General features: G+C 40.0%; 1 protein-coding gene across 3 annotated transcripts in view; it reads right to left on the bottom strand.

The window, feature by feature from the left end:
• The window catches only part of slc25a12 (solute carrier family 25 member 12), a 93857-nt gene that overhangs the window by 4964 nt on the left and 63444 nt on the right, over positions 1–25449 (bottom strand). For all 3 annotated transcript variants that reach the window (XM_012970445.2, XM_012970444.3, NM_001016920.2), the window contains 5 exon segments: positions 16801–16853; positions 16313–16393; positions 6462–6602; positions 5012–5150; positions 118–276 (listed from right to left, as the gene is read on the bottom strand). In XM_012970445.2, the coding sequence (XP_012825899.1) occupies positions 118–276; positions 5012–5150; positions 6462–6602; positions 16313–16393; positions 16801–16853 (573 nt within the window).

Here is a 25449-nt window from a genome sequence, read left to right as displayed (position 1 = left end):
ATAGGTATCGGTCAGGTGCAGAAATAAAGGCTACACTGAAACGCAGAGAATCATGGAACTGCAAAACTGCATGAGTTACGGAACAGAATAGGTGCTAAAAAGAAATACTTCTCTAACCTCCTGCTCCCTTCCACAACGCTCTTCCTCCTTCCTCTTGTAGGATCTTTCTGAAGCAGTCAATAACCCCAGTGTATGTGGTCTGTCCGGCTCGAGCAGCCACCTGAAGTCTGGTCTTGATGACATCAGCGGGTGTTACCAGAGAGGCTGCTGGGACACCTTTAATGCAGAAAAGGGAGAGGGAGATGATTTTTTTTTTAATTTCATAAAATTTTAATTCCTTTGTTCTAAGGAAAAGGGTCATGTAACTATACAAAACCAATCAACAAGTAAAGATCTCAGTTACACACCATAGGGGTTATGTAATAAAAGGCACTAAGTCTGCCCAGGAGTAGTAACTCAGTAACTCATAACAACCAATCAGCTGGTAGACTTTACTGGTCACCTGTTTAAAAGCAAATATCTTATTGGTTGTTATGGGTTACTGCTCCTAGGCAAACTTAGTGCCTTTTATGACATTTGGAGGCAAGAGCACTGGGCATCCTGTGCCATATTGGTTTTATCACATGAATTAATCATAGAATACACGGTGGGGAAAACACGTGAAACTGCTCCATGTGCCTTTTTCCCTAAGGATAGCGGCATAAAACCCAGCTCTGATTTGCCTACTGCAAGATAGGAAATAAAGTAAAGGCCGGCATCTGGGTGGCTGGGTAACTGCAGTGGCTATTGTATCTCCATAACTAAATCAGCCTGGAACTAAACAGTCGAGCATTCCATTTCCTGTTCTATTTACATGTTTTGCATTGGGACAATATGAGATATTTACCATAAACTGTCATTAAATTTAAAAGGCTACATACGATCAAGCTTCTGCCCAGAATCACCGTAACAAAGTATTAATCATTCTCAGGCTTTATGTGGGGCGGCACAGCTTATTTTCCACCAAATAACTTCCTATTTGTCTTGCAGATGTCTTTTTGTGTGCCAAATTACATGCTTGTCAGCATTCCTACACACATCCAACAGGAAATCCAGTGCTCCTAATGAAGCTGTATATCCATTAACATGCCCAGGTCACACAATAGCAGTCAATAACTTCACTTTAATCAGGAGCTGGCTGGCATGGCTGCTAGAGGCTGGTGGTGTGGATTCATTTGATGGGACCATGACTAAACTACCATAAATAAAGATATGTTTATTACACACAATAGGCTGTTTAAATGGGTACTTTGTACATTTCATGGGTCATTAATTACAACGTGCAATGCTGCACCATTGTTTCACCCCTTCCTTTTCCGAGCAACGTTCCGAGCTCAGAACTAGCTCTGTGACTTAGAATACAGTGCAGGCCAAAGGTGCAAAACATGAGAAGAAGCATATGGGGGTTTATTTATCACACTAGGAAATATTGAAGGATTCCCAGCAGAACAATATTTTCCCCTGCCAGGAAAGTGTTCATGATTGTCAGTAAAGTTTAAAAACTGACACTTTTATTAAACCAGATTCCTGTGTTATTTGGTAAGAATGTGTTCACTGCTTTATAAAGGCAAGCACTATTTATATCTACTGGGTGTTAGTGCTCAGTGCTGCTGTAACTATCACCTACCCAAGCCCTTGCTTCTGATATATTGCCTGTGCCCAACGGCAAAAAAATGGCTTCAGAAAACAAGAGTTTGCAAAAGAGGTGTAGCTTGAATGAACTGACAAGGAAGTAAGGATGGAGAATTTTGAGCAAAAAACCTCAATTCTAATCTACTGGCTGCTTAATGCTGCTAAACAGCAATGCTGAACACTATTACCTTTGCAAATCCTTGCTTCTGACATCCTGGTTGTGTGTCCCATGGCAGATAATGGCTTCACAATACAAGAGTTTGCCAACATAGGTGTAAAGGTGGCCATACACGTAAAGATCCGCTCACCTGGCGAGGTCGCCAAGCGAGCGGATCTTCTCCCGATATCCCCACCTACGGGTGGGTGATATGGGGGAAATTTAGGCTTATTCAGTAGAATTATAACGTATGGAATAGGCGCATTCGGTTCAACGAGCCAATGTGGTCCCCGATCCAACTGATTTCAGGCCAGATATTGGTCAGGCAGGCCAGTCGTTGTTTCCCCTACACAGGCCGATAAGCTGCCGAATTGGTCCATGGGACTGATATCGGCAGCTACAATCGGCCCGTATGCGTATGGCCACCTTAAGAAACTCTCAGGCCTACAGAAAATTCTCACAGCACGGTGGATCAAAGGTTAGTACTTGTGCCTTGTAGTGCTGGGGTCCTGAGATTTATTCCCAGGGCACTATCTGCAAGGAGTTTGTATGTCCCCCACCCCATGTCTGCATAGCTTTCCTCTGGGTTCTCTGGTTTCCTTCCACACTCCAAAAACATAAAGGCAGATTAACCGACTCCAGAAAAAGTTGGCCCTTCTGTGTTCCAATGTGAGAAGGACTGTAAACTCAACTGGGGCAGGATGATAATCTGATCTGTGGAAATCTGTCAGCGCTGTATAAATACCAGGGAAATAAAGTGTCTTAGAGATCACCAGTCAACCACCATTCTAATTTATTGGGTGTTAGTGTTCAGTGAGGTCAAATGTAATTCTGATCCTTCTGATTTATTTCTGGTACCCAAAGGCAAAAATTGGATTCAGGAATGAAGAGTTCTGCCAATAAGAGAGACATAGATACAATGGCAGGTGTAGAAGAAACCTCCTGGTACCGGAGCGAAGGAGACAATGGAAGAATAGTTGGAAGGTGCAGGTTGGGGGTTTTAAAAAGAAAATACCGAGATCGAAATGAATATTTTTTAATCCTGCTTTCAGTTTAATCAGGTTAGGAGGTCTGTACAATTACCTTTTTTCACTTGGGTAGGAGCATAAACTGAGTCAAAGAAGTAATGTACAACACCGGACTACTTTATACAGCAAAAAATGTACAGTTTAATTAGGTCAAGAAGCATAAGGATGGCTAAGTGGTCTGTTGGGGCATCAAAGAAGTATACAAACATTTTGAGCTTTGCAGACTCCATCCCTGCCAATATTTAGCTTGGAACTAATGCTGAATGTTTGGTATGTAATGTAAAAAGATCCTTATTTTTCAGGTCAAGAAACCTCAACATGTCCTTCAGCTTCAGTACATGCAGAAATGGCCAGACACTGCTAATATGAATGAACAATCTCCTTTCAGAGGCTTTGCCTTTGCTTGTGGTACACAAATAACAGGGATTCATCTATAATGAAGCTAAAAGCTCCAGAGCCTGAATTCTGTGTTTGCTACTGGATGTCAGATGAATGGGCTGTTTGGCAGGCAGTCACAATGCCACCTTTATTACTGGTCAACAGGAAGCAGATCCACTACATCCTGCAAGAGCCAAAAAAACCTTGCCTTGGGCATGAGGTGGCTTTTGCCCTGTATGAGCTGTGAGTCAGGATGTTCCATGGCCAGAGGACAACGTCTTTTGTGTAGGAAGATAGACATGTCTGCAGTGTCCAACACCTACTTCATTCACATATCAACAAAAGCAACCCACCAGGGCAAAGCAACATGAGGAAATGACTTTGGGTGGGAAGTATCTTACATTTCACTGTTACTTATACTGAGCACAGTGACTTTTAGTTGAAAATCTCAGCTTTACGCCTAAGGGTGGATTACGTTACTTGTCAGATTAAGGTCCACAGATAAAAAGAATCAAAATCATATTTGTTGGGGTGACAGCTAATGGGCTTCTGAAAGCTGTAGAGAAGCAGCGGGATGGATATAAACACACCAACGTACATAGAGAAAGGCAACCAAAATAGAGTTTATCGTTAAACATCTGGACTGATCCCCACCAGCCCAGCTCCAGGCTAAGGTAGCAGAGCCATAATACCTGCACATACAAAAACTGTTTCGTTCTATTCAGTAATCTACATTCTGTTGTATTAGAAGAAGAAAAGTTGTGGCATAAGAAGGCATCTTCCAGGTAAAATACCAGGTTCCTGAAGGCAGGGTATAACATTGGCCATACATGCACAGATTCGGCTAGACATTTTGGCCAATTCTTTGCTTACTTTCTGTCCAACCATCCAAGCATGTGTGATTCCAGGATACATTTTCAACAGACTATCCTGCAATTGGATCCTACTGGATTGCAGCTGATCTGTCCAAGAGGAACAAGCTGCCATTGCCCATACTTTTGTTTGGGTTATTTTTTGTCCTAACTTTGCTCTTAAAAAATAGGGACACAATTAAATTACAAATATTGGAAATTTCTGTCACAGATTATTATTACTATTAGCCCTCCCCATGTCAGTTCAGCCAATTTAGCACAACATCTGGAGCTCTGAATGTTGCCTGTCTATGATAAAGAATTGTCCTATCCCCCTTCCACAAGTGTTCCTTCATGTTCCTTTTAACAGAGAGATATTCTGCTTGTAAAATCAATTTCTTACACATGGTACCCAGCATTGAGTAACGCCACAACCTGAACATGTTGCGTTAATCAAATTACAACCATGAATGATATCAGTATGTAATAACTGGCCTGTTTGTATTATAAAACTAGGGGTGTTAGAGCCAGTCTCCTAGAATCTGATACATGTCCATACAGTGACTACTGCTCTACAAGCCATTTTTGAGAGGAAACATATTTTCCCCTTTTCCTGCTTATCTTTCTGGCTGATGGAAAGCCTCCGAGCAAGCGGCTGACAGAAGCCTGATACAGATGGACAGATAGATTTCTCAGACTTGCCGAATACCATTAGGCTGTTTACATCAGTTATGCTAATGCAATTAGCTCTCATTAAACCAACGATATCTCCTACTGAGAGCATATATTTACAGCACCTCCGTGGTGACTGATACTGCTTTTGTATAAACGGTCTGATGAGGACAATTTTCATGTTCTCTATTAACAACAACACAGACTAATCTCACTGAGGGAAGGTGGGGGGAACACTTTAAATAGAATTATACCTGCAATAGCACCAGCTGTCAGAAGCTGAAGAGCGCCAATGTGCCCCTGCTCGTCTGCCAACAAGGTTTTGCAGTGCGCATAAACAGGAAAGTAGATGGCGGAGAATGGGATGTCACGGAGAAAGCAGGCTTTGGCACCCTTCAATGATAAAATAGCATGATTATCAGTTGAGGCCCTTTGGGTAAAAAAAGTGTCAAATCATCTTCATTGTGAAGAAGTGGAAGTCACATGGCATTGTGAATGGCCTGTAGATTTCAGTATTATCATTTTCTATAGGGCCTTCCCAAACATGGTGTATGCTAAATAACTAGTGCAAACATGGAAAAGGTTGTATAGCACTTATAGGTAGGTGATGCTAAAGTCTTGGCTTACATGAAGTCAAAGCAGTCAAAGGAAGCTTTCTGATATCCCCTGCGGTTTTATGGGAGTTGAGGGGCTGTGTAATGCTGCTCCCACTGCAAGAGGTGTGTGTATTTATATACTGTATATATTCTAATGGGCATTGTAAACAGGACCGTGGTCTTCCTTAGCTCCAATTGCATTCACAGTAAATGCAGGAGGAAGCGAGATTTTTAGCATTGGGACCATCACTATCAATCCTGCAGTTCCCTGGCTCCTCATTGGATGAATACACGAACAAAAGCTTTACATTCATTTGTATAGAGCAGACCAGGTACTGCTGCACTAACACTCAATAGACTTGGTGCTACCTTTACACTGATAGACACCAGAAATCTGTTGGTATCCAGCTAGCTGTAAGCCAAATAGAGACCCAATGGTTGCTTAAGGGTGTAATCAATGCATTGCTAATGCAGCTCCATTCAAATGTCTTGCTTTTGCTTGCTATATTCCCCTTGTTATGTCAGTATTCATTAAAGTGATACCTCTACAAGTAAAAACCCAAACAATATTCTTCTTTTGCATAAGAAATGTACAGGCCATAGTTCAAAACAGATGGCTTGCCATGAGGTTAACATTTCTACAGGGCTGAATTGTGTAACAACTGATAAATATATGTCTTGAGTTCTTAGCTGTTGGACAATACATTATTACAAAGAAAAACCTCCTGCAGTAATCCAGGTAATATATTCATCCATGAATAATCATGGGATTTACCTCATGTCTAATGATTTTGCTTCAAGGTGGAAGAAGAATAATCTATTTGGCATTATTTCTGGAGGTTGGTGATTGAGGGAGAAGCAGGTTGTGCAGGGATGATAGGAGGGTAGAATGATGAAGCAGCGGATATGCACAGATAGCCAATCAGCCTGGGACTGGGATACACAATAGGACCTGGCATCTAAATGCACAGAAGCCCAAACAGCCCCCACCAGCCCAATAAATAGTGAGTGACTATGGCATCTTACAGCAGCCCCTCTGGCATTTGCCAGAACCCACAGATTGCCAGACTGGGTCTGGTACCAACAAACTGGTACCTGCAATACTCACTTTATAGAGACCAAGGATTCCCAAGTCTTGCAGCACGGTGAGGGCGCTGACTTTCGGCCCCGTGGAGATCTCTCCTGCGACCTGTAAGCGAATCTTTACAATCTCCAGCGGGTTTGTGAAAATGACTTGGGAGCCTCCCGCCTGCAATTGAATAGACATTTCTATCATCTAGTTTAGAAGGAGGTTTCAGGCCATACATTTCATTCTTTGCACAGAAGAAGCATTTACAAAACGTGCAGGAAGATGTATTCATTAAAAAAAACCAAACTCACATTTTTGGGGGCTTGCTCTATAAACCCCCTTAATTGCTAAAAGTCCCAAACTATTGCTGTTCTCTCATTTTGCTAAAGGCAAATTGTCTCTTTTTTATATCTGTTATTGCATGCACAGGGCTACCAAGCGACTGGTTTATAAGCTTCCTCAGCAAGGAGCAGCAATGGTTTAATATTTCAGTGAGGGAAAAAAAAAAGATTGCTGAGATTGATTTTTTAAAGAAAAGTGTTTTTTTTTAATAGAAATACAGCTAGGTAGAAATCTCCAACAGCAAAATTACTTTAAATACGGGCCTCAAGCTGAGTTACACATGCATGGGATTTATTATCCAGAAATCCCCAGGTCTCCAACATTCCAGATAATATATTCCATACCTGCATATAAAAACTCTTCAGTTGATATATACATATAAAGCAGGAAAGCACAGCTTCGTATTGATGCTTAAATCATATAAATCATTATCATAAAGAGAAAAGCTGTAAATCACATACTGACTTTTGCAATAGTCAAAATAAATCCAACACTATATATATATATTGCTGCATTCACTTAATGGAGAGAATGTCTGTTATATAAAATGTTATATAAAGCAGGGCACTCACAGGGCTTAAAAATAAGTTTATTTCTTAATTTTTTGATTCCTTGGAGTGTAAGTGCTAGACCAGTGTGCAAAGTGTAAAATAAATATGCAACTGCGGCCTTTTTCTCACTTTGCACACTGTATTTTGTACTGTACATGATGCCTTCTTTTGCAGCTTTGCCCTATTATGTGTCCCGTGTTACCTATGGCAAGGTATTTGGGTTGCTTTGGCTGCTTGTGCCAATAACAGCAGTTTGTAGCTTTGTGTTTGCATTAGATCATATCATTGGTGAGTTCTGAAGGTTAAAAAAATAATTCAGCAAATGCTATAGAAACAAATCCTCTCCGTATCTATGCTTCCAATCTCAGAGCAGCACAGGAAGGAACCTCTGTGGCAAAAATGTAGAGGAAAAAGGCATCAAGGTATAGAATTATATAAGCTTTCACATCAGTTACATTCTTAAAGGGGTTGTTCACCTTGAAATTAACTTTTAGTATGACATTGATATTCTATGACAATTTGCAATTGTTTTCAATATTTTATTTTTTGTAGTATTTCAGTTATTTATTTTTTTTAGCAGCTTGGAATTTCAGCAGCTATCTGGTTGCTAGGGTCTTGTTTTCCTTGGCAACCATGCAGTGGTGTGAATGAGACACTGGAATATGAATAGAAGAGGGACTAAATAGAAAGATAATGAATAAAAAGTGACAATAAAAATAAAATTGTAGCCCCAAAGGGCAAATGGTTTTGGCTGCTGGAGTTAGTGACCCCCATGTGAAAGCTGGAAAGATGTAGACAATGAAAGCAAGTAATTCAATAACTATAAAAAAGACATAATGAAGACCAATTGTAAAGATGCTAGGAATAGTACATCCTATAACTTTTAATACTAAAAGTTATCTAACCTTTAAAGGGTATTGGATCATGAGCCACTGTAGCTGCTACACTGTCTGCAAAACAGAAGAGTACTGACCATTGGAATGGCCTAGTGATCTGGCAGCAGTACCAGGCCAAACTGTCAATGCACTCCATGCAGGACCCTGGTCGCCATGTTGTGTCGGGGGAGGGGTGGAACATGAGCACCAGTGGGGAGTAGTGACAAGGTAAAGAAGGATCAGAACTCAGGGTTGGCAGGCAGAAAGATTGTAAGCTCTTTTGGGCAGGGCTCTCTTTATCTCTTGTATCGGTTATTGATTGCTTTATATGTTACTCTGTATGTCCAATGTATGAAACCCACTTATTGTACAGCGCTGTGGAATATGTTGGCGCTTTATAAATAAATGTTAATAATAAAATAATAGAAAGGTAGGTGCCTAGTGTTCCCCCCACCACTGTTGCACCCTAGGCATGGGCCCATCTGCCTAACTCTTGTTCCGGCCCTGCCTGGCAGTAAAATTGTACATAATGTAACCCAAATTATAGTAGCATGATACCCACAGAGAATCCAGAACGCTTGCAGTCTAAAATCTCTCTCGAGTCAGTCAATATCTAAGGCCTGTTGGTATCTCTGTGGGTAGAACAGGGCAATTAAGGGCTTTGTGCTGCTGGTCTGTGGACAGGCTCCAAAGCCAAGCAGCAGCAGCAGCGGAACAACACAGGCTGGTTACAGGGATAAAACAAAGGCCATACACAAATACCACCCTACTGTTCCTCCCAGTTAGGCAAAGTGCACCATCAGTGGGCCAGTCAATTTATATATCATCAGTTCCCCTGGTAAAGGGATGAGCAGACACAATGTGACCTCTCACCTCCAGGGCAAAGTACTGTCGCCAACCCCCTACAATATACAGAGGCCCCATTGTTCGGTGTTTATCTATACGAATTGTAATTCACCACCTCTTATATTAAAACTTTTCAGCACAAGACTTTCCCTACAAGGCCGCTAAATTCAATCACAGAAGCTCTTTTCAAGTCGCCATTAGGAATCCAATAACTTTTGTATAGCTTCTCACAAAAGAACTTTCCCTACAGCAATCTCAGGGCGAAGAACTTCTTAGGGCAATTTTGCTCTCTGCCGTCTGCCTTATTTTCTGGCTTTTCAGCACCCAGGCGCGGCTATAAAATCACTTTCTGCATGGCAGAAGTACTGGAAAGGCATCAGCCAGAAAGAGGGAGCATTATGATGCTTGAGAACAGAATTGCACTATACGACATAAAAGGCCTGATTTACACAAAAACAACAAATGCTTACACTGTGTGATGAGTTGCCCATTATTTATGAATATTTTGTAGCAGGATCCTTAGTGCCCCTTTACAGTCCTGAATACTGTGCAATCTATCCGCCCCTTGCAATTTTTCAGCAAGGTGATTAGTTACAAATTCATGGAAATCACCAATACCAATACAGGTATGGGATCTGTTATCTGGAATGCTTGGGACCTGGGTAGCTAAAGCTATACCCAATAGGATTGTTTTGCCACCAATATGGAGTGATGCAGCTTAGTTCCTATCAAGTAGATGGTACTGTTTTATTATTACAGAGAAAAAGGGAATCATTTTTAAAAATTTGAATTATTTGCTTATAATGGACTTTATCCGAGATGGCCTTCTTGTTTCCAGATTAATGATCCCATGCCTGTATATAGCAAATAAAAGGCACATGTTTAATATGTATAACAGACAGGATTTTATAATCAATTAGGGAGCCCAGGAACAGAATTTAGCTATAAAATTGTATATATATATATGCCTCTAAGATGTACAAACGTAAGCAAAAGCGGAAAGCAGTTCTAATTTGTTAGATCATTTTTACCAAACATAGAGAACAATTAAAAATGATTTGCCCAAAAATAAGTTCATGCCACTCACATCTATTTATCCAAAAACTGCAACAATTGAAAAAATCACAGTTTTCTTAAGGATCAAAGGGGAGAAACCAGAAGTTTGTTCAACTTTGCTGTCAGAAAAATTTGGGCCAATCAAGAAAGTAAAACAATTTTCAAACCAGAAGCAAGTGTCCATTCATTAGAAGGTGTTTGACAGTTTTCAGCAGGGGAACATTCATTTTCTAGGGATGTCAGTACTCGGTGTAGGGGTGTCAGTACTCGGTGTAGGGGTGTCAGTACTCGGTGTAGGGGTGTCAGTACTCGGTGTAGGGGTGTCAGTACTCGGTGTAGGGGTGTCAGTACTCGGTGTAGGGGTGTCAGTACTTGGTGTAGGGGTGTCAGTACTCGGTGTAGGGGTGTCAGTACTCGGTGTAGGGGTGTCAGTACTCGGTGTAGGAGTGTCAGTACTCGGTGTAGGGGTGTCAGTACTCGGTGTAGGGGTGTCAGTACTGGGTGTAGGGGAGTCAGTACTCGGTGTAGGGGTGTCAGTACTTGGTGTAGGGGTGTCAGTAGTTGGTGTAGGGGTGTCAGTACTTGGTATAGGGGTGTCAGTACTTGGTGTAGGGGTGTCAGTAGTCAGGGAGGCTTAGCAGCAGCGCAGGACACTAACAACTGTCCAATTCCTTTCACCCTAATGCAGAGAGCTGAAAAGAAATTGTTAATTAGAAAAAAAATATTTGGTACAAGTATGGGACCTTTTATCCAGAATTCTCAGGACCCGGGTTTTCTGGATAAGGAATCTTTTGTCATTTGGATCTCCAATCTTTAAGGCTACTATAAAATGATTTAAACATTTATATAATTAATAGGACTGTTCTGCCCCAATAAGGATTCATTATAACTTAAAAATAATTTAAACCCAATAAGATTGTTTTGCCTCCAAGATTCATTATATCTTAGTTGGGATCAAGTACAGGTACTGTTTTATTATTACAGAGAAAAGGGAATCATTTAACCATTAAATAAACCCAATAGGACTGTTCTGCCCCCAATAAGGGGTAATTATATCTTAGTTGGGATCAAGTACAGGTACTGTTTTATTATTACAGAGAAAAGGGAATCATTTAACCATTAAATAAACCCAATAGGGCTGTTCTGCCCCCAATAAGGGGTAATTATATCTTAGTTGGGATCAAGTACAGGTACTGTTTTATTATTACAGAGAAATGCGAATAATTTAACCATGAAATAAACCCAATAGGGCTGTTCTGCCCCCAATAAGGGGTAATTATATCTTAGTTGGGATCAAGTACAGGTACTGTTTTATTATTACAGAGAAAAGGGAATCATTTAACCATTAAATAAACCCAATAGGGCTGTTCTGCCCCCAATAAGGGGTAATTATATCTTAGTTGGGATCAAGTACAGGTACTGTTTTATTATTACAGAGAAAAGGGAATCATTTAACCATTAAATAAACCCAATAGGGCTGTTCTGCCCCCAATAAGGGGTAATTATATCTTAGTTGGGATCAAGTACAGGTACTGTTTTATTATTACAGACAAAAGGAAATCATTTAAAAATAAAAAGTGAATTTGATTAAAATGGAGTCTAAGGGAGATGATCATCTCGTAATTCAGAGCTTTCTGGATAAAGGGTTTCCAAATAATGGATCCCACACCTGTAGCGTGTTGGTTTCCTCTTGGAAAAAGATACCAGTTATTGTTAAATCGTCCCTCTGAGATTTTTTTAAAGAGATTTTTAATTTCAAACACAGAAGCTAATAATTATTATTTGCATTAGATCTGTTGCATGAGTAAACTAGGCCTGTGTTTAATACTTTCTAATCTACATAAATCATTATAAATTTCAGCTTTAGACCGATTAATTGAAACCTAATGGGGTAATATACTAAGTGGTGTACTTACTGCTTGTTGAGCGTCGTTTGGTATGATCCATTGCAGAAATGCAAGTTAGATCCTTGCTCACATTCTCTACAATTGATATATATTTTTTTTTTTTACAAAAACAAAATCATGGAGAAAAAAAATCCTTAATTAAGAAAATAAAGTAATCAGCTGCAGAAAACAAGCAGGTAAAGAAAATTTGAATTTTCTGCATTGATTATACTGAGCCAGAGCGCTCAACAGGCAAAAATACTGTGATTAGTGAGAAAAATGCAGAATATGTGAGCCTAACTGCAAATCATAAAGACTGTATTATATATACAGGCATTGGATCCGGATAAGGGGTCTTTCCATAATTTGGATCTCCATACCTTAAGTCTGCTAAAAAATCATTTAAACTTGAAATAAACCCAATAGGATTGTTTTGCCTCCTAAAATGATTAATTTTATATTAGAAAGGATCAAGTACAAAGTACTGTTTTATTATTACAGAGGAAACAAAAAAATGTAAGTTTCTTGATTATAATGGAGTCTATGGGAGGTGTCCTTTCCATAATTCAGAACTTTTTGAATAACAGATTTCCGGATAATGGATCCTATACATATATATATATTTATATACACTAATTCCTGTCTCTGCAATAAAAATCACAGCATTTTTCCTCATCTTCATGTTGTCTTAACTTTATTCCATAACAAAATAAGTATTTAATAAAATGAGAATTACAATGGCATTTCTCGAAAGATTTGCTCGATGCAACTACAAACCAGGAAAACTGGAGACTGAAATCTTATAATTACAAAAGTTATTTAACGAAATAAAAGCAAAAGATGACCTTATTGTATTTTGCCTCTGTTTTTTTCCTTTTAATGTACATATAACTTGCCTGGGATTTTATCTATGCAAATGCTTTTTTTTATTTTCCCTTTACTCTTTTATTTTGGGCTTATATATATATATATATAATCAATATTTACAAGAAATGAACTTTCTAGATTTTTTTATTTTTTGGGACAAATTATAACTAAACAAATATTTTTAGTTGCAGCTTAACTTGGCACAGCCTGCCTAACGTTCATCCCAACATACACCTACAAATCTGTTGACAAATTAGACTGTAAATTTAAACTCATTATCCAGAGCATCAGTGTGAATAGGAGAAGTCATCTGTTTAACCTCTATGTCACGCAAATGGAAAAAGCCCACAATGAACAATCAAGTGAAGGAATAACTGACAGAACTGGGTAGAGAGGAAATCTGCAGGCTGAGATCCGGCAGGCAGCACCCTGTGCCACTTGCACTGCTTCAGGGAATGAACATGTGACCCCATGCGTCAGACCTTTTGCCCTTTCCAATTCCACCCAAGGCAAATCCTCGAAATATTAATATGCCCAATGCAAGGCGCAGGCTGAGTTCCAACTCCCACAATGCACGTCCTGGGCTAAAACACAAGTTGACTATTTCCTTAATATATTAAAAAGAAATCTTTTGTGATTTTTTAATAGTTTGATGAGCCAAGTTACTACAAACTGTATGTCCATCTTGCAACCAATCTACCTATTAAGACAGAAGCAAAAAAAAAAAAAATCAAATCCCCCCCAATCCTAGAATTTATAACTATAAATCAAATAGAACAGACTAAAACTGCTTCAACCAACTTTCTACGTTTTTTATATTTCTAAGGCATTGATAGTAAAACAGTATTTTATTTTAATATTTAGATTGTTTAGATTAATTCAGCCAGAAATATTATATCTCCTATTCTGACCTCTTGCAAACAGGCTGCTAAATGTCTTTAAAACATTTTTTTCTTTAGTGCAATCTACAAGTGTGGGGAGGAAACAATCACTTAGCAACAGTCCAAGTGAATATGCTACTGTGCGCTGCAAAACTTACCTACACTGCAAATGAATTTACTGTTGGATAGAAATAATAACTTGTTACACAGCACTAAATAAATGTCATTGTTGAAGGTAGATTTACTAAAACTCTTTTTTTTATTTGTTTGAAACCACAAAAAAACCTTATTTATACAAATTGCAAAAAAGCATGAACAAAAAAAGTTGGAGAAAAGTCACAAAAATCAAAATTTTTTTGGACTTGTTGCTTGATAACTGCGACTTTTTCATTTTGTCACACAAAAGCCAGCGTGAAAAAACCCGACAACCTCTAAAACCACAAAGCAAAGAAAGATTTTCCATTTGTAAAAGGGACATCTGCCATTGGCTTCTACATGATCTCCACACATTTTAGGTGGGTTTAACTAATGTTTAAATTATTTTTCCGTAGACTTAAGGTATGGAGATTGAAATTATGGAAAGATCCCTTATCTGGAAAACCCCAGAGCAATCTGGATAACAGGTCCCACAACTGTACAAGCACACTAAAAACATATGGTCCATATAGCCTTCTATACAAAAAAGGCAGAAGTAGCAGCTGCTATTTGTTACGCTAGACATTTCTTCTAAATCAAAGAGATTATGTTAGCTACAATAAAACACATGTTTTATTGTAGCCAACATAATAACTACTGTATATAATAACTACTGTATATACGGAAATGTAGTAAAAAATGTTAATGATACAAGTAATTTTAATAAATAACACAATTGAAGAACATTTAAGTATTTTTATTGGTGTATTTAATATGTTTAGCAGATCCAAAGCATTCATTCATCTGCTAGCAGAGAAAAAAAGTGTATTTTATATTTTGCCCCAGTGAGCAATACGTAATAATATATTTGATTATTAGTCTATTATTTTTTTATTATCTGAGTTATTGAGACAGAAAAACTGCCATTGTTATGTAGGACCTTAAAAAAGTAGTATGCTAAGGTTACCATGAAACAGTTACCATCAAATTCTTAAAAATAATAAAACATTAACTTGTAGCTGATTCCAACTAAGATTAATGAATCTTTATTGGAGGCAAAATAATCCTATTGGCTTTACTATTCCAATAATTTTTATGGAGATCCAAATTACGGAAAATCCCCTTAGCCAAAAAACACCAGGTCCCGGGTAACAGGTCCCATACCTGTACTGGTTTTGTTATTTTTTACAGTATTTACGGCTTTTGTTACATTGCTCTGTGTGCCAGAGTGCAGTCTGGTATGTTCAGTTTGTATCAGAAGGAAAGTCTCCTTGCACCCCTGGCCATAGCAACCAACTCCACAGAAGGACAACTGCATAGGACATGAGCTCCTGCATTTCTATCATGGCCAAACTAGTTTTAATTACTGTTAATTTTCTGATATACTGCATTTATGAGGCCCAGAGCTTGCATTTAAATGGTCACTATACACAATTTTGATCTAGCGCAGGGGAATAACTATACAGTCTGAGGTAATGGCACCGTGGGGAAGAGAAGAACTCAAAACTGAATTTGACACATAACCTACTGAGTGATTCACCTATGTCATTCGACCTAAAGCGATTTTTACAGTACATATGGACTCTCCACATTCATCAAGAGTAAACAAGAATCGGCCATCAGTGAAATTGCTAAATACTTTTAATCCGAAATCTAAATTTTTATTCTGTGATTCTTATGTTTTTTTAATAATGGGAAAAGGCTAAGCTCGGATGGATTTCAGACAAGAAACATTTACCTGTAATTGTTAAACAGATGCCCTGGGTGATGGTGGAAAAACACACAGCCTTTAGTGTCTGTGCCCATGGAATATATTATTTTTGCTGATTGCTTTCACTTGATCAACGGAGCAGCTTCTCTCTTAGATAGTCTTGAAAGCGAACCTTGTGTGGTGACAGGTGAAGGTCTAGGTATGCACAAGGCTGCCAGATCCAATCAGAGGGAACTAGAAACAGCCTCCTTTGGAGCCCCTTGAGGGATTTGTCTCCGAATTAAAAGCCAGCAGGGGTCATTAACCTCCCTGGCCTGAGTTCCCTGCCAAGCAAGGAGCTTTTTTTTTATAGACTCTTGGCTTGTCAGCCTCACTCAACTGGAACTCATTAAAGTCCGTATGTGAAAACGAACATGTCTGTAGTACAGATCCAAGAAAGGAAATGATATGCAGGAGTTAAAAGTATCTGGTAATGCAAGTGGAATAATACAGAATGAAATTTACAGGAAGGATTTAAAAGCCTAAGGTACAATGGTTACTTCAGGGAAGTCTGAGAATGTGTAGAAGACAGTTACTATAATGGATGTAAGCAGGGTGCCTGTCTCCCACACAGCAGGGCAGCGGGGTGACAGAACACTAGGGATACCATATAAAAGGGAACACCTCACAATTCATGGGTCTGTGTATTAATGACAAATTAATAGAGTGAGATCCTCTGCTTGGCAGCACCCCATACTTACACAGCCACCAGCCATTATTTCTGCAAGCAGTGGAATAGAGCCATCTTTCTGCGTAAACTTGTCTCGGACAAAATCATTAACCTGAAAACACAGAAAGGAGAAAATGAATAAAAGAAAGAATACTGCCAGTCTACCACTGACTCCAAGGCTGGCTTGCAACCAGCGCAGGCCCCAGTTATATAGTGCTATCATATCATGGATTAAATACTGAATATATTATGTCATTAGCTGCTAGTTTGCATCTTTGTAAATATATAAATATATCTATATGAGACCAGTGATCATAGCCATAAAGCAAGACAAGATTGTTGCACATTCAGCATGTTCAGGTATCAAGCTATAGATCACAGATTAAAACTTTATGGGCTATAGATACTATAGATAACACATTTTGGGGTTAGGTGAATCTTACATAGCTAATAATATTGAAAGATATTCTGTATAACAAAAAATTAAAATAAATTTTCTCTAGTCAGCATGATACATACCGTCAATTTAATGGCCTTTTCTGGGGCAACTCCTACAAGCTGGGGTAGCAGACCTGGGAAGAAAACATAGAGGTTTAAGGACTTAAAAGTGAACCAAATACAATTGGTTGTTGGATTGTTCCCCACTACTTTGTTATTGTTTTTTGTTCTTCCATTGATATCCAGATAGGCACCAGCACTTTACCAACAGCAGAGTATACACCTTGGGGCAGTGGCAATGACTATAAAGTATAACCAATATCCACATGTTGTAACATTATATATATTAGCATACTGTGCATTTACATTTACATTTTTTAAACCCGCTGTCTCTTGTCCATATCTAAAATGACAAATTACAGTGTTGGGTATAAATTTAAAGTGAGTGAAGACATCAGTACTGGAGAAGTTTTTATGAAACTCAGACTTTCTGCAGAGAGGAGTTGTGCATACAGCACTGGGTTTCTGTCAATAAACAAACTGGCCCAATCCTTAACTGGAGAAAGGCAAAAAGCACCTTAGAGAATATGGCACCACCAACAATTAAGAAAAAAGTGTACCCACAGAAAACTTATAAACTTTCCAAAAGAAAAGCCCTAACGTATCAGCAGCCTCGGAGGCCTCAGTGGAGCAAGAAACGCGCCAGCATTAAACCCGGATGCCTCAGCGTCTTCAAGAATTGTCCGTCCAGATGAAGTTGCGGAGGCATATCAAAATAATCAAGCCCAGCTCAAAACCCTTGGCACTATCCTCCAGGAAATGAAGGTACAGAGAGAAGGTCTCCTAGATAAATCATCTGCAATCTCCATGCTAGCAGCCCCCGACCTGCCTCATCTTCTGCAATCTCCATGCTAGCAGCCCCCGACCTGCCTCATCTTCTGAAATCTCCATGCTAGCAGCCCCCGACCTGCCTCATCTTCTGCAATCTCCATGCTAGCAGCCCCCGACCTGCCTCATCTTCTGAAATCTCCATGCTAGCAGCCCCCGACCTGCCTCATCTTCTGAAATCTCCATGCTAGCAGCCCCCGACCTGCCTCATCTTCTGAAATCTCCATGCTAGCAGCCCCCGACCTGCCTCATCTTCTGAAATCTCCATGCTAGCAGCCCCCGACCTGCCTCATCTTCTGAAATCTCCATGCTAGCAGCCCCCGACCTGCCTCATCTTCTGAAATCTCCATGCTAGCAGCCCCCGACCTGCCTCATCTTCTGAAATCTCCATGCTAGCAGCCCCCGACCTGCCTCATCTTCTGAAATCTCCATGCTAGCAGCCCCCGACCTGCCTCATCTTCTGAAATCTCCATGCTAGCAGCCCCCGACCTGCCTCATCTTCTGAAATCTCCATGCTAGCAGCCCCCGACCTGCCTCATCTTCTGAAATCTCCATGCTAGCAGCCCCCGACCTGCCTCATCTTCTGAAATCTCCATGCTAGCAGCCCCCGACCTGCCTCATCTTCTGAAATCTCCATGCTAGCAGCCCCCGACCTGCCTCATCTTCTGCAATCTCCATGCTAGCAGCCCCTGACCTGCCTCATCTTCTGCAATCTCCATGCTAGCAGCCCCCGACCTGCCTCATCTTCTGCAATCTCCATGGGCAGCCTCAGAACACAGGTTAAATCTATCCTTATATGAAAATCTTGTTTTGTGTTTACATTTTAATATTTTGTATATGTAATATTTTACATTATTTTTTTTTTTAAACTTTGTTTTTATTTTCATATTGTCAGACATATCTGTTAAGACATTTGTTTTACATTCATGTCTCGTGAATGACAAAATGTTTAGAATATAGAACATTTGAAATTAACATTCATAACTTTGTTAGAAACTTTAGCTCATACCTGTTTTCTTTGGGCCTTATGAGAGATAGGTTTCACTGCAAGTAGTTATATATGTAATATTTTAATATAATATTTTGTCTCATTCATTTCAGATTCCATCCACTCAGGACTATAGAATATGCATATAATGTACCATTTAGAATGTGAAATCCACAATCCGGATACAGGCATTCCACATCCCTATAGATTAATTCTATATAATAACCATAGCATTAACAATAATCACCCACAAGGCTAAAAGGCTAAATTAGCATTTCAACTTTATGAACACCTGCACCCAGATATTATTTGTGTAAAGGAAACACATTTTACAAAGACACCCTACCCAAAGTACTTCCACCGCATGTACCATAGACACTATCTAGCATCTACTACTGAGAAAAAAATAGGGGGTAGCCCTATTTATTAATAACTCCTTAGCTATCACAGTTAATCACGCTGATGTTAACTCTGCAGGACAATTCCTGTCCCTTACTGGCACATTATACAACAGACACATACGCATTACCACACCCTATGTACCTAACGATAAACCTAAACAATTTTAGAACAAAGTTGCACACATAATCACAAATGCAATATTCCCAATAAACATCTGAGGGGGAGACTTAAATCTCTCCCACCTTTTGCACGCAGAAATACAAGCAAACCCACAGGTGATGCTCCTTGGATACACACCAACAGGGTACAACCTATTTGTATGGTCACCAAGATACACATCGCAGCTAGTTGCAAAACAGGCACTCTCTCATATGCAAGGGCACTGCAAAAATCAATTTTCTGCTAAAATAAAAGCACAGGTTGATGGAACTTCGATATAGTCTGGGACTCCTGGAACCTCTACCAAGCAGGTCTCAAGTAATATCAGGGACTCAATGGGGGAAATCATTCCCCAAGTTGTATCTTGATGTGTTATAGTTAAATGGTGACAACCTAAAAAGTGACAAACTTTACCCTTAACCCTGTAATTTGATGCATACCCCCAGGAGCTATTATCCCACTGCAACAATAGGCACCATCATTCTATCTGCTATCCCACAGCCACAGTCCCTTCCCAGAGGCTATTATCCCCCCACTGCTACTATAGGCACCATCTCTCCCTACTATACCTGCTATCCCACAGCCCCAGTCCCTTCCCAGAGGCTATTATCCCCCCACTGCTACTATAGGCACCATCTCTCCCTACTATACCTGCTATCCCACAGCCCCAGTCCCTTCCCAGAGGCTATTATGCCGCCACTGCTACTATAGGCACCATCTCTCCCTACTATACCTGCTATCCCACAGCCACAGTCGATTCCCAGAGGCTATTATTATCCCCCCCACTGCTACTATAGGCACCATCTCTCCCTACTATACCTGCTATCCCACAGCCACAGTCCCTTCCCAGAGGCTATTATCCCCCCACTGCTACTATAGGCACCATCTCTCCCTACTATACCTGCTATCCCACAGCCACAGTCCCTTCCCAGAGGCTATTATCCCCCCACTGCTACTATAGGCACCATCTCTCCCTACTATACCTGCTATCCCACAGCCACAGTCCCTTCCCAGAGGCTATTATCCCCCCACTGCTACTATAGGCACCATCTCTCCCTACTATACCTGCTATCCCACAGCCACAGTCCCTTCCCAGAGGCTATTATCCCCCCACTGCTACTATAGGCACCATCTCTCCCTACTATACCTGCTATCCCAAAGCCACAGTCCCTTCCCAGAGGCTATTATCCACCCCCCACTGCTACTATAGGCACCATCTCTCCCTACTATACCTGCTATCCCAAAGCCACAGTCCCTTCCCAGAGGCTATTATCCCCCCCCCCACTGCTACTATAGGCACCATCTCTCCCTACTATACCTGCTATCCCACAGCCACAGTCCCTTCCCAGAGGGTATTATCCCACTGCTACTATAGGCACCATCTCTCCCTACTATACCTGCTATCCCACAGCCACAGTCCCTTCCCAGAGGCTATTATCCAACTGCTACTATAGGCACCATCTATGGCATATGTATATATAAGTGCAAGAAGGTGCAAGTACTGGTATATTGACTAGTGCACTGTGGCAATGTTTTAGTACTGTGCCTTGTTTTTTTCTCATAGCAGACATTGAGGATAGGACCAATGTCCTCTCTGCCAGGGATAACACAGACTAGTATATTTGCCCCTTGTTACAATGTAACAGAGTACTCTTCTGTACAGGACATGACTGAGATGTATTACAGAAGCCGGTGGAAGTCTCAGCAAGCTATACTTTATTTTGTTAAGAAGCTGCCAAAGAAATACATTGAGCAGAACAATCAGAACAGTGGCATTTCTTACAGATTGTCTGAAATTAATGACACCTACAGTAATTCCATTTCCAAACAAATACTTTCACGTACAGAAATCCTTCAAAATATTTAAGGCCAGAATGGGTGTCTATATACAGCTCTGTCTAGGCTCTTTCCACAGCTCCCAACTTGTCCTCTGGGTCAATGTAAACACAAAAGAATTTCTGTCTTGTGCCACCCCCCCCCCCATCATATTTTCCTGAGCGAATACGACACAAGGAACAAACCCAAATATAACATAATATATACAATATATTACAAATTGTGGTACTCAAATGGAATCTCCCCTCTTGCACCCTACAGTCTAGTGACCACTGCAAGTGCTTTCAGACTGCATTTCCCTACTGCAGACATGCCCAAACATCTGAAACAGGCCAGCAACTCCCCATTATGTGGTCAGTCTCTTTCCTGTCATCTCCTGTCTGCACAGCTAGTGTGTCCCACCACAACTGTTATTATTATTATACCTACTTCCCCTTACCATTGGCAGTGCTGTGTTTTTATAACTCAAACACCCAGAACCCCCTTCCCATATGTGAATACTTTTGTGCCCACTCCAATACACATGGCTGTCACTGTATACATTTGCCTGGGGATCCTAATGGTGTAAGTTTGAACGTTGCTCCAGACATTGCCAAAAGCCATGGGAAATGCTCGGGAAACTGAAACGTGCAGCAGGAGCTGTGATGGTCTTATGCAGTGGGGGCAGTCAGTCAAGCAGTCCAAAAACGAAAATGGCTTCAATCAGCACACCGAACAGCCAAGGTATCTAAAACATTAGCTTTTATTTATTTCCTTTTAAAATGCCTGACGCGTTTCGTGCGCATGGGCACTTAATCATAGGCAAAGCCATTTTCGTTTTTGGACTACTTTTTGCTCCCCAAGCTACGGGTTCGGGGCTTGAAGCAACCGAGCCACGCACCGACTCTGGTGAGATTTACTTTATGATCTGCTGTATTCTACTTTGGTGACATCTGGGCTGGTGGAGGGCCCGGGTTTTATACACCTGGGCCAATAGATTACCTAGGTACATTTACCGCTAGCGTACAGTTTAATATTTTCAACACAGGTATGGGATCCCTTATCCGGAAACCCGTTATCCAGAAAGCTCAGAATTACGGAAAGCCTGTCTCCCATAGACTCCATTATAATCATATAATTGAGAATTTTAAAACTGATTTCCTTTATCTCTGTAATAATAAAACAGTACCTTGTAATTGATCCCAACTAAGAAATAAATAATCCTCATTGGATGCAAAATAATTCTATTGGGTTTAAATAATGTTTTATTGGTCTTTTAGTAGACTTAAGGTATGGAGATCTAAATTACGGAAAGACCCCTTATCCGGAATACCCTTGGTCCCGAGCATTCTGGATAACGGGTCTGATACCTGTATAACCACCGCTGTTTACTTTATTGTATTTTACTTCATCAGTTTGATTTATACCATTCGGCCGTGAGGCATTATATCTCTTTGGGTTTCAGTCAGTCAAGCAGAAACAGGGCAAGAGATATAAGGAAAGAAGGAAACAGAAGCGAGGGGTAAGAACCATAGCCTGGTAGAAGTTGAAAGGGCAGAATCAGTGCTCCCTAAACTGTTGGGCTGAGCCCCATGGTGGTGTTTAGTCTAAAGTCGAGGTAAAGGTGAGATCTGGTGAGAATTTTGGCTATTCTTTCTCACAAATACTCTTATGAATCTAGCTTGAATGTCAATTACAGAGAAATTATGGTGACCAGTTAGCCCCTGCATGCAACTATGGTTGTATTTGAGGTTTGATGTTTCACGCGTAACCTTGTTTTTGATCTAAAGGGGCCAAGACCAAATATTTTAACATACAGACATGCTTGAACTGAAAACCACTGATGAAAGGTTTTCTTTTTACTGTTAAATGGGCATGTCAGGTAGGCCTGGGTAAATGTCAGCGGCATAAGGTTTCCTTCCTCTTGGTCAACTATAAAAGTTAGCACTTTGTCTGCTATTGGTTCTAAAGGTGGCCAGAAGGACACAGCTTTGTACATCAATAGATATCCTGGCAACATTATTATAAAAGTGCATTTCTCTGACTGAGCGTGCAACTGCTAGATAGAGAAACCTGTATACGGGGCTTGTCCATGTGTTATGCAAAGTTAATTAACATGATCTCTCAGTATTATCCTCTCACATGCTCATTACTAATACCAATAATTCATGAGCATTACAAATCAAGAGAGAGGTATGTTCCTGAAAAAAGTTCAAACATTCTCTTTCTAAAATATGAAAAACAGGGTCAGGTTTATGCTCTTCAAAGACACAACCAATTTCAGAGCCTGTGTGATCTAACCCCCAGATGGTCAGTAGAAAGTTAGCTTTACCATATGTGAAGAAGCCTCATCTTGATTCCTAGTAGCTTTCGGTTATGTAAGACTGAATATACAATGTGACAGTTTGCAAGTCTATGCATTCAAGGCAGTAAGTTCTACAAACACATTTAAAGGAGAAGGTAGTAAAATCTTTGAGCAATAAAGGGAAGAAATTGTTGGAGTAGATACATGGGGATAAAGGCACAATGATACACGAAGGCTTAATAATAGACCAGCAACGCTGTGAAGGTGAGAACACTGGGGCCCCTAGACAGCTGCCTGTGTGCGTGTGGTGGAAGGTTGAGGGGTGGCAGTGTAATGGGGTGTAAAGGAGTAAATGTAAACTAGGGAAGCACCAAATCCAGGATTTGATTCGGGATTCGGCCAAGGGTCGTCCTTTTTCAGCAGGATTGAGGTTCGGCCGATTCCATGCCTCTGGCCACACCAAATCTGAATCCTTAAAATCATGTGACTTTTTGTCAATAAACGTGGAAGCTGAAAATTTTTCACAGTCCACGAAACGTGCAGTTTTCTTTGACCCTTCCTTGTCCTAATTTCGGTATTTGGTTGAATCTTTCGCAAAGGATTCAGGGTTTGACCAGACCCTAAAACTGTGTGAGTCCCTAGTTTACACAAGAGTCTAAAAAGAGATCCAAAGTTTCACACTTTAAAGATTACTGAATTCATCAACGTCTATGCAAGAATTTAAAAATGAAATTTGGAGACCTAAAGCAAAGAGCAGGCGAATAGCACACTGCACATTTTTTATAGATCACTCCCTATTTAAGCCACACCCATTCAAGGTCACAGTCACGTATTTTTTCCTCTTATCATAAAAATTAAATTTGCCATGTGCGTATTTCCCCAGAAAGAAAATTGCTGTAAATTTTCCTGGCTCTCATTTGGTAATGTATTATCTTTACTGTACCTGGGTGAAAATAGTTAGAAATGGTTTGGCACCTCTAATTAATGCAAAACACACTACATGGGACTTTTTATGGAAAAGTCAGTGAGAAGTCTTGCATGGGGAGCAAGGTCCTGAAACAAGGAACTAAAGCTGGCCATACACGGGCAGATCCGCTTGCTTGGCGATCTTCATCCGTTATCCCCACCTACGGGTGGGCGATGTCGGGGACCGTATTGGCTTGTTGATACGGTCGTGCAAAGTGATTGTCAGCCTGTGCGATGCAGCTCTCATTAATCTCCTATTTGCTTGTGTGGAGAACTTTTAAGAATAAAGAATTTGTAGCTTCCACAAGGCATTGAACCAACAGTACCCACTCCGAACACTTGGGTTTTGGTTTGTGTTACTTAATCTTCTATTTAGTTTTCCTTTTTACAACCTGGATAATGATGCCATAACAGTGTGTTATTAATTCAGAAAATCTAGCAGTATATTTATCTACACAGATTTGGAGTATTTCTAGATACACCTTTTTCCATCTACAGTATATGGTCACAGTACTTCATGTTTCTAATTTCTTTTATTGTGTAATCGACATTTGAACCCCCATTTCAATACTTTTTGTTTGTTTAAAATCTGAATAAATACAAAAAGAATTGTCAGCAATTTTGACAATTTTTTAAAAAGTATCTAATTCATTTTTTTTTAACATTAGTGTTAAATATAAATAGAATGATTTGAAGTTCAGTGCTTTGAAATAAAAATATCACAGAGAATCCAGTTTCGGTGAAGAATTTGTTATTCAGTAAATGAGTGAACTGGTTATGGGTCTGAATAGGCTTTTCAATCTCTGAATGTTGGTAAATCAGCCCCTATGCCTAATTATTACACTAAGCCCATATTAGTTACAGTTTTGAGCAGCAAGGTTGTTTGATGACATTAAACATTTTCTTTTAATTCTTCCCACTCTAAAAGTTCATAAATAACAAAAGTCTGCCATTCCATGTCCAAAACACAAGAGGGATGATGCATCGCTTTTAACATTCACCCGAATGAAGCCAACCAATAGCTAATGAAACAGTGTTCCTTTCCAACCCCCTGTCTCAAATTTAAAAAAGGCTTCTATGTTGCAGAAAGGTAGTTATTAAATGCAAGGGGAGTTGAAGAGAGTACAATGAAAGCGTTACTCCCACCATGGTCTCTGATCCGTTCCAAAAGAACACCCACTGTATACTACAAAGTAGCACAAAGCAA

Source organism: Xenopus tropicalis, chromosome 9, assembly GCF_000004195.4.
Source record: "Xenopus tropicalis strain Nigerian chromosome 9, UCB_Xtro_10.0, whole genome shotgun sequence".
Taxonomy (NCBI): domain Eukaryota; kingdom Metazoa; phylum Chordata; class Amphibia; order Anura; family Pipidae; genus Xenopus; species Xenopus tropicalis.
Note: the sequence above shows the minus strand (reverse complement) of the source record. Positions and strands in the feature narration are given on the sequence as shown.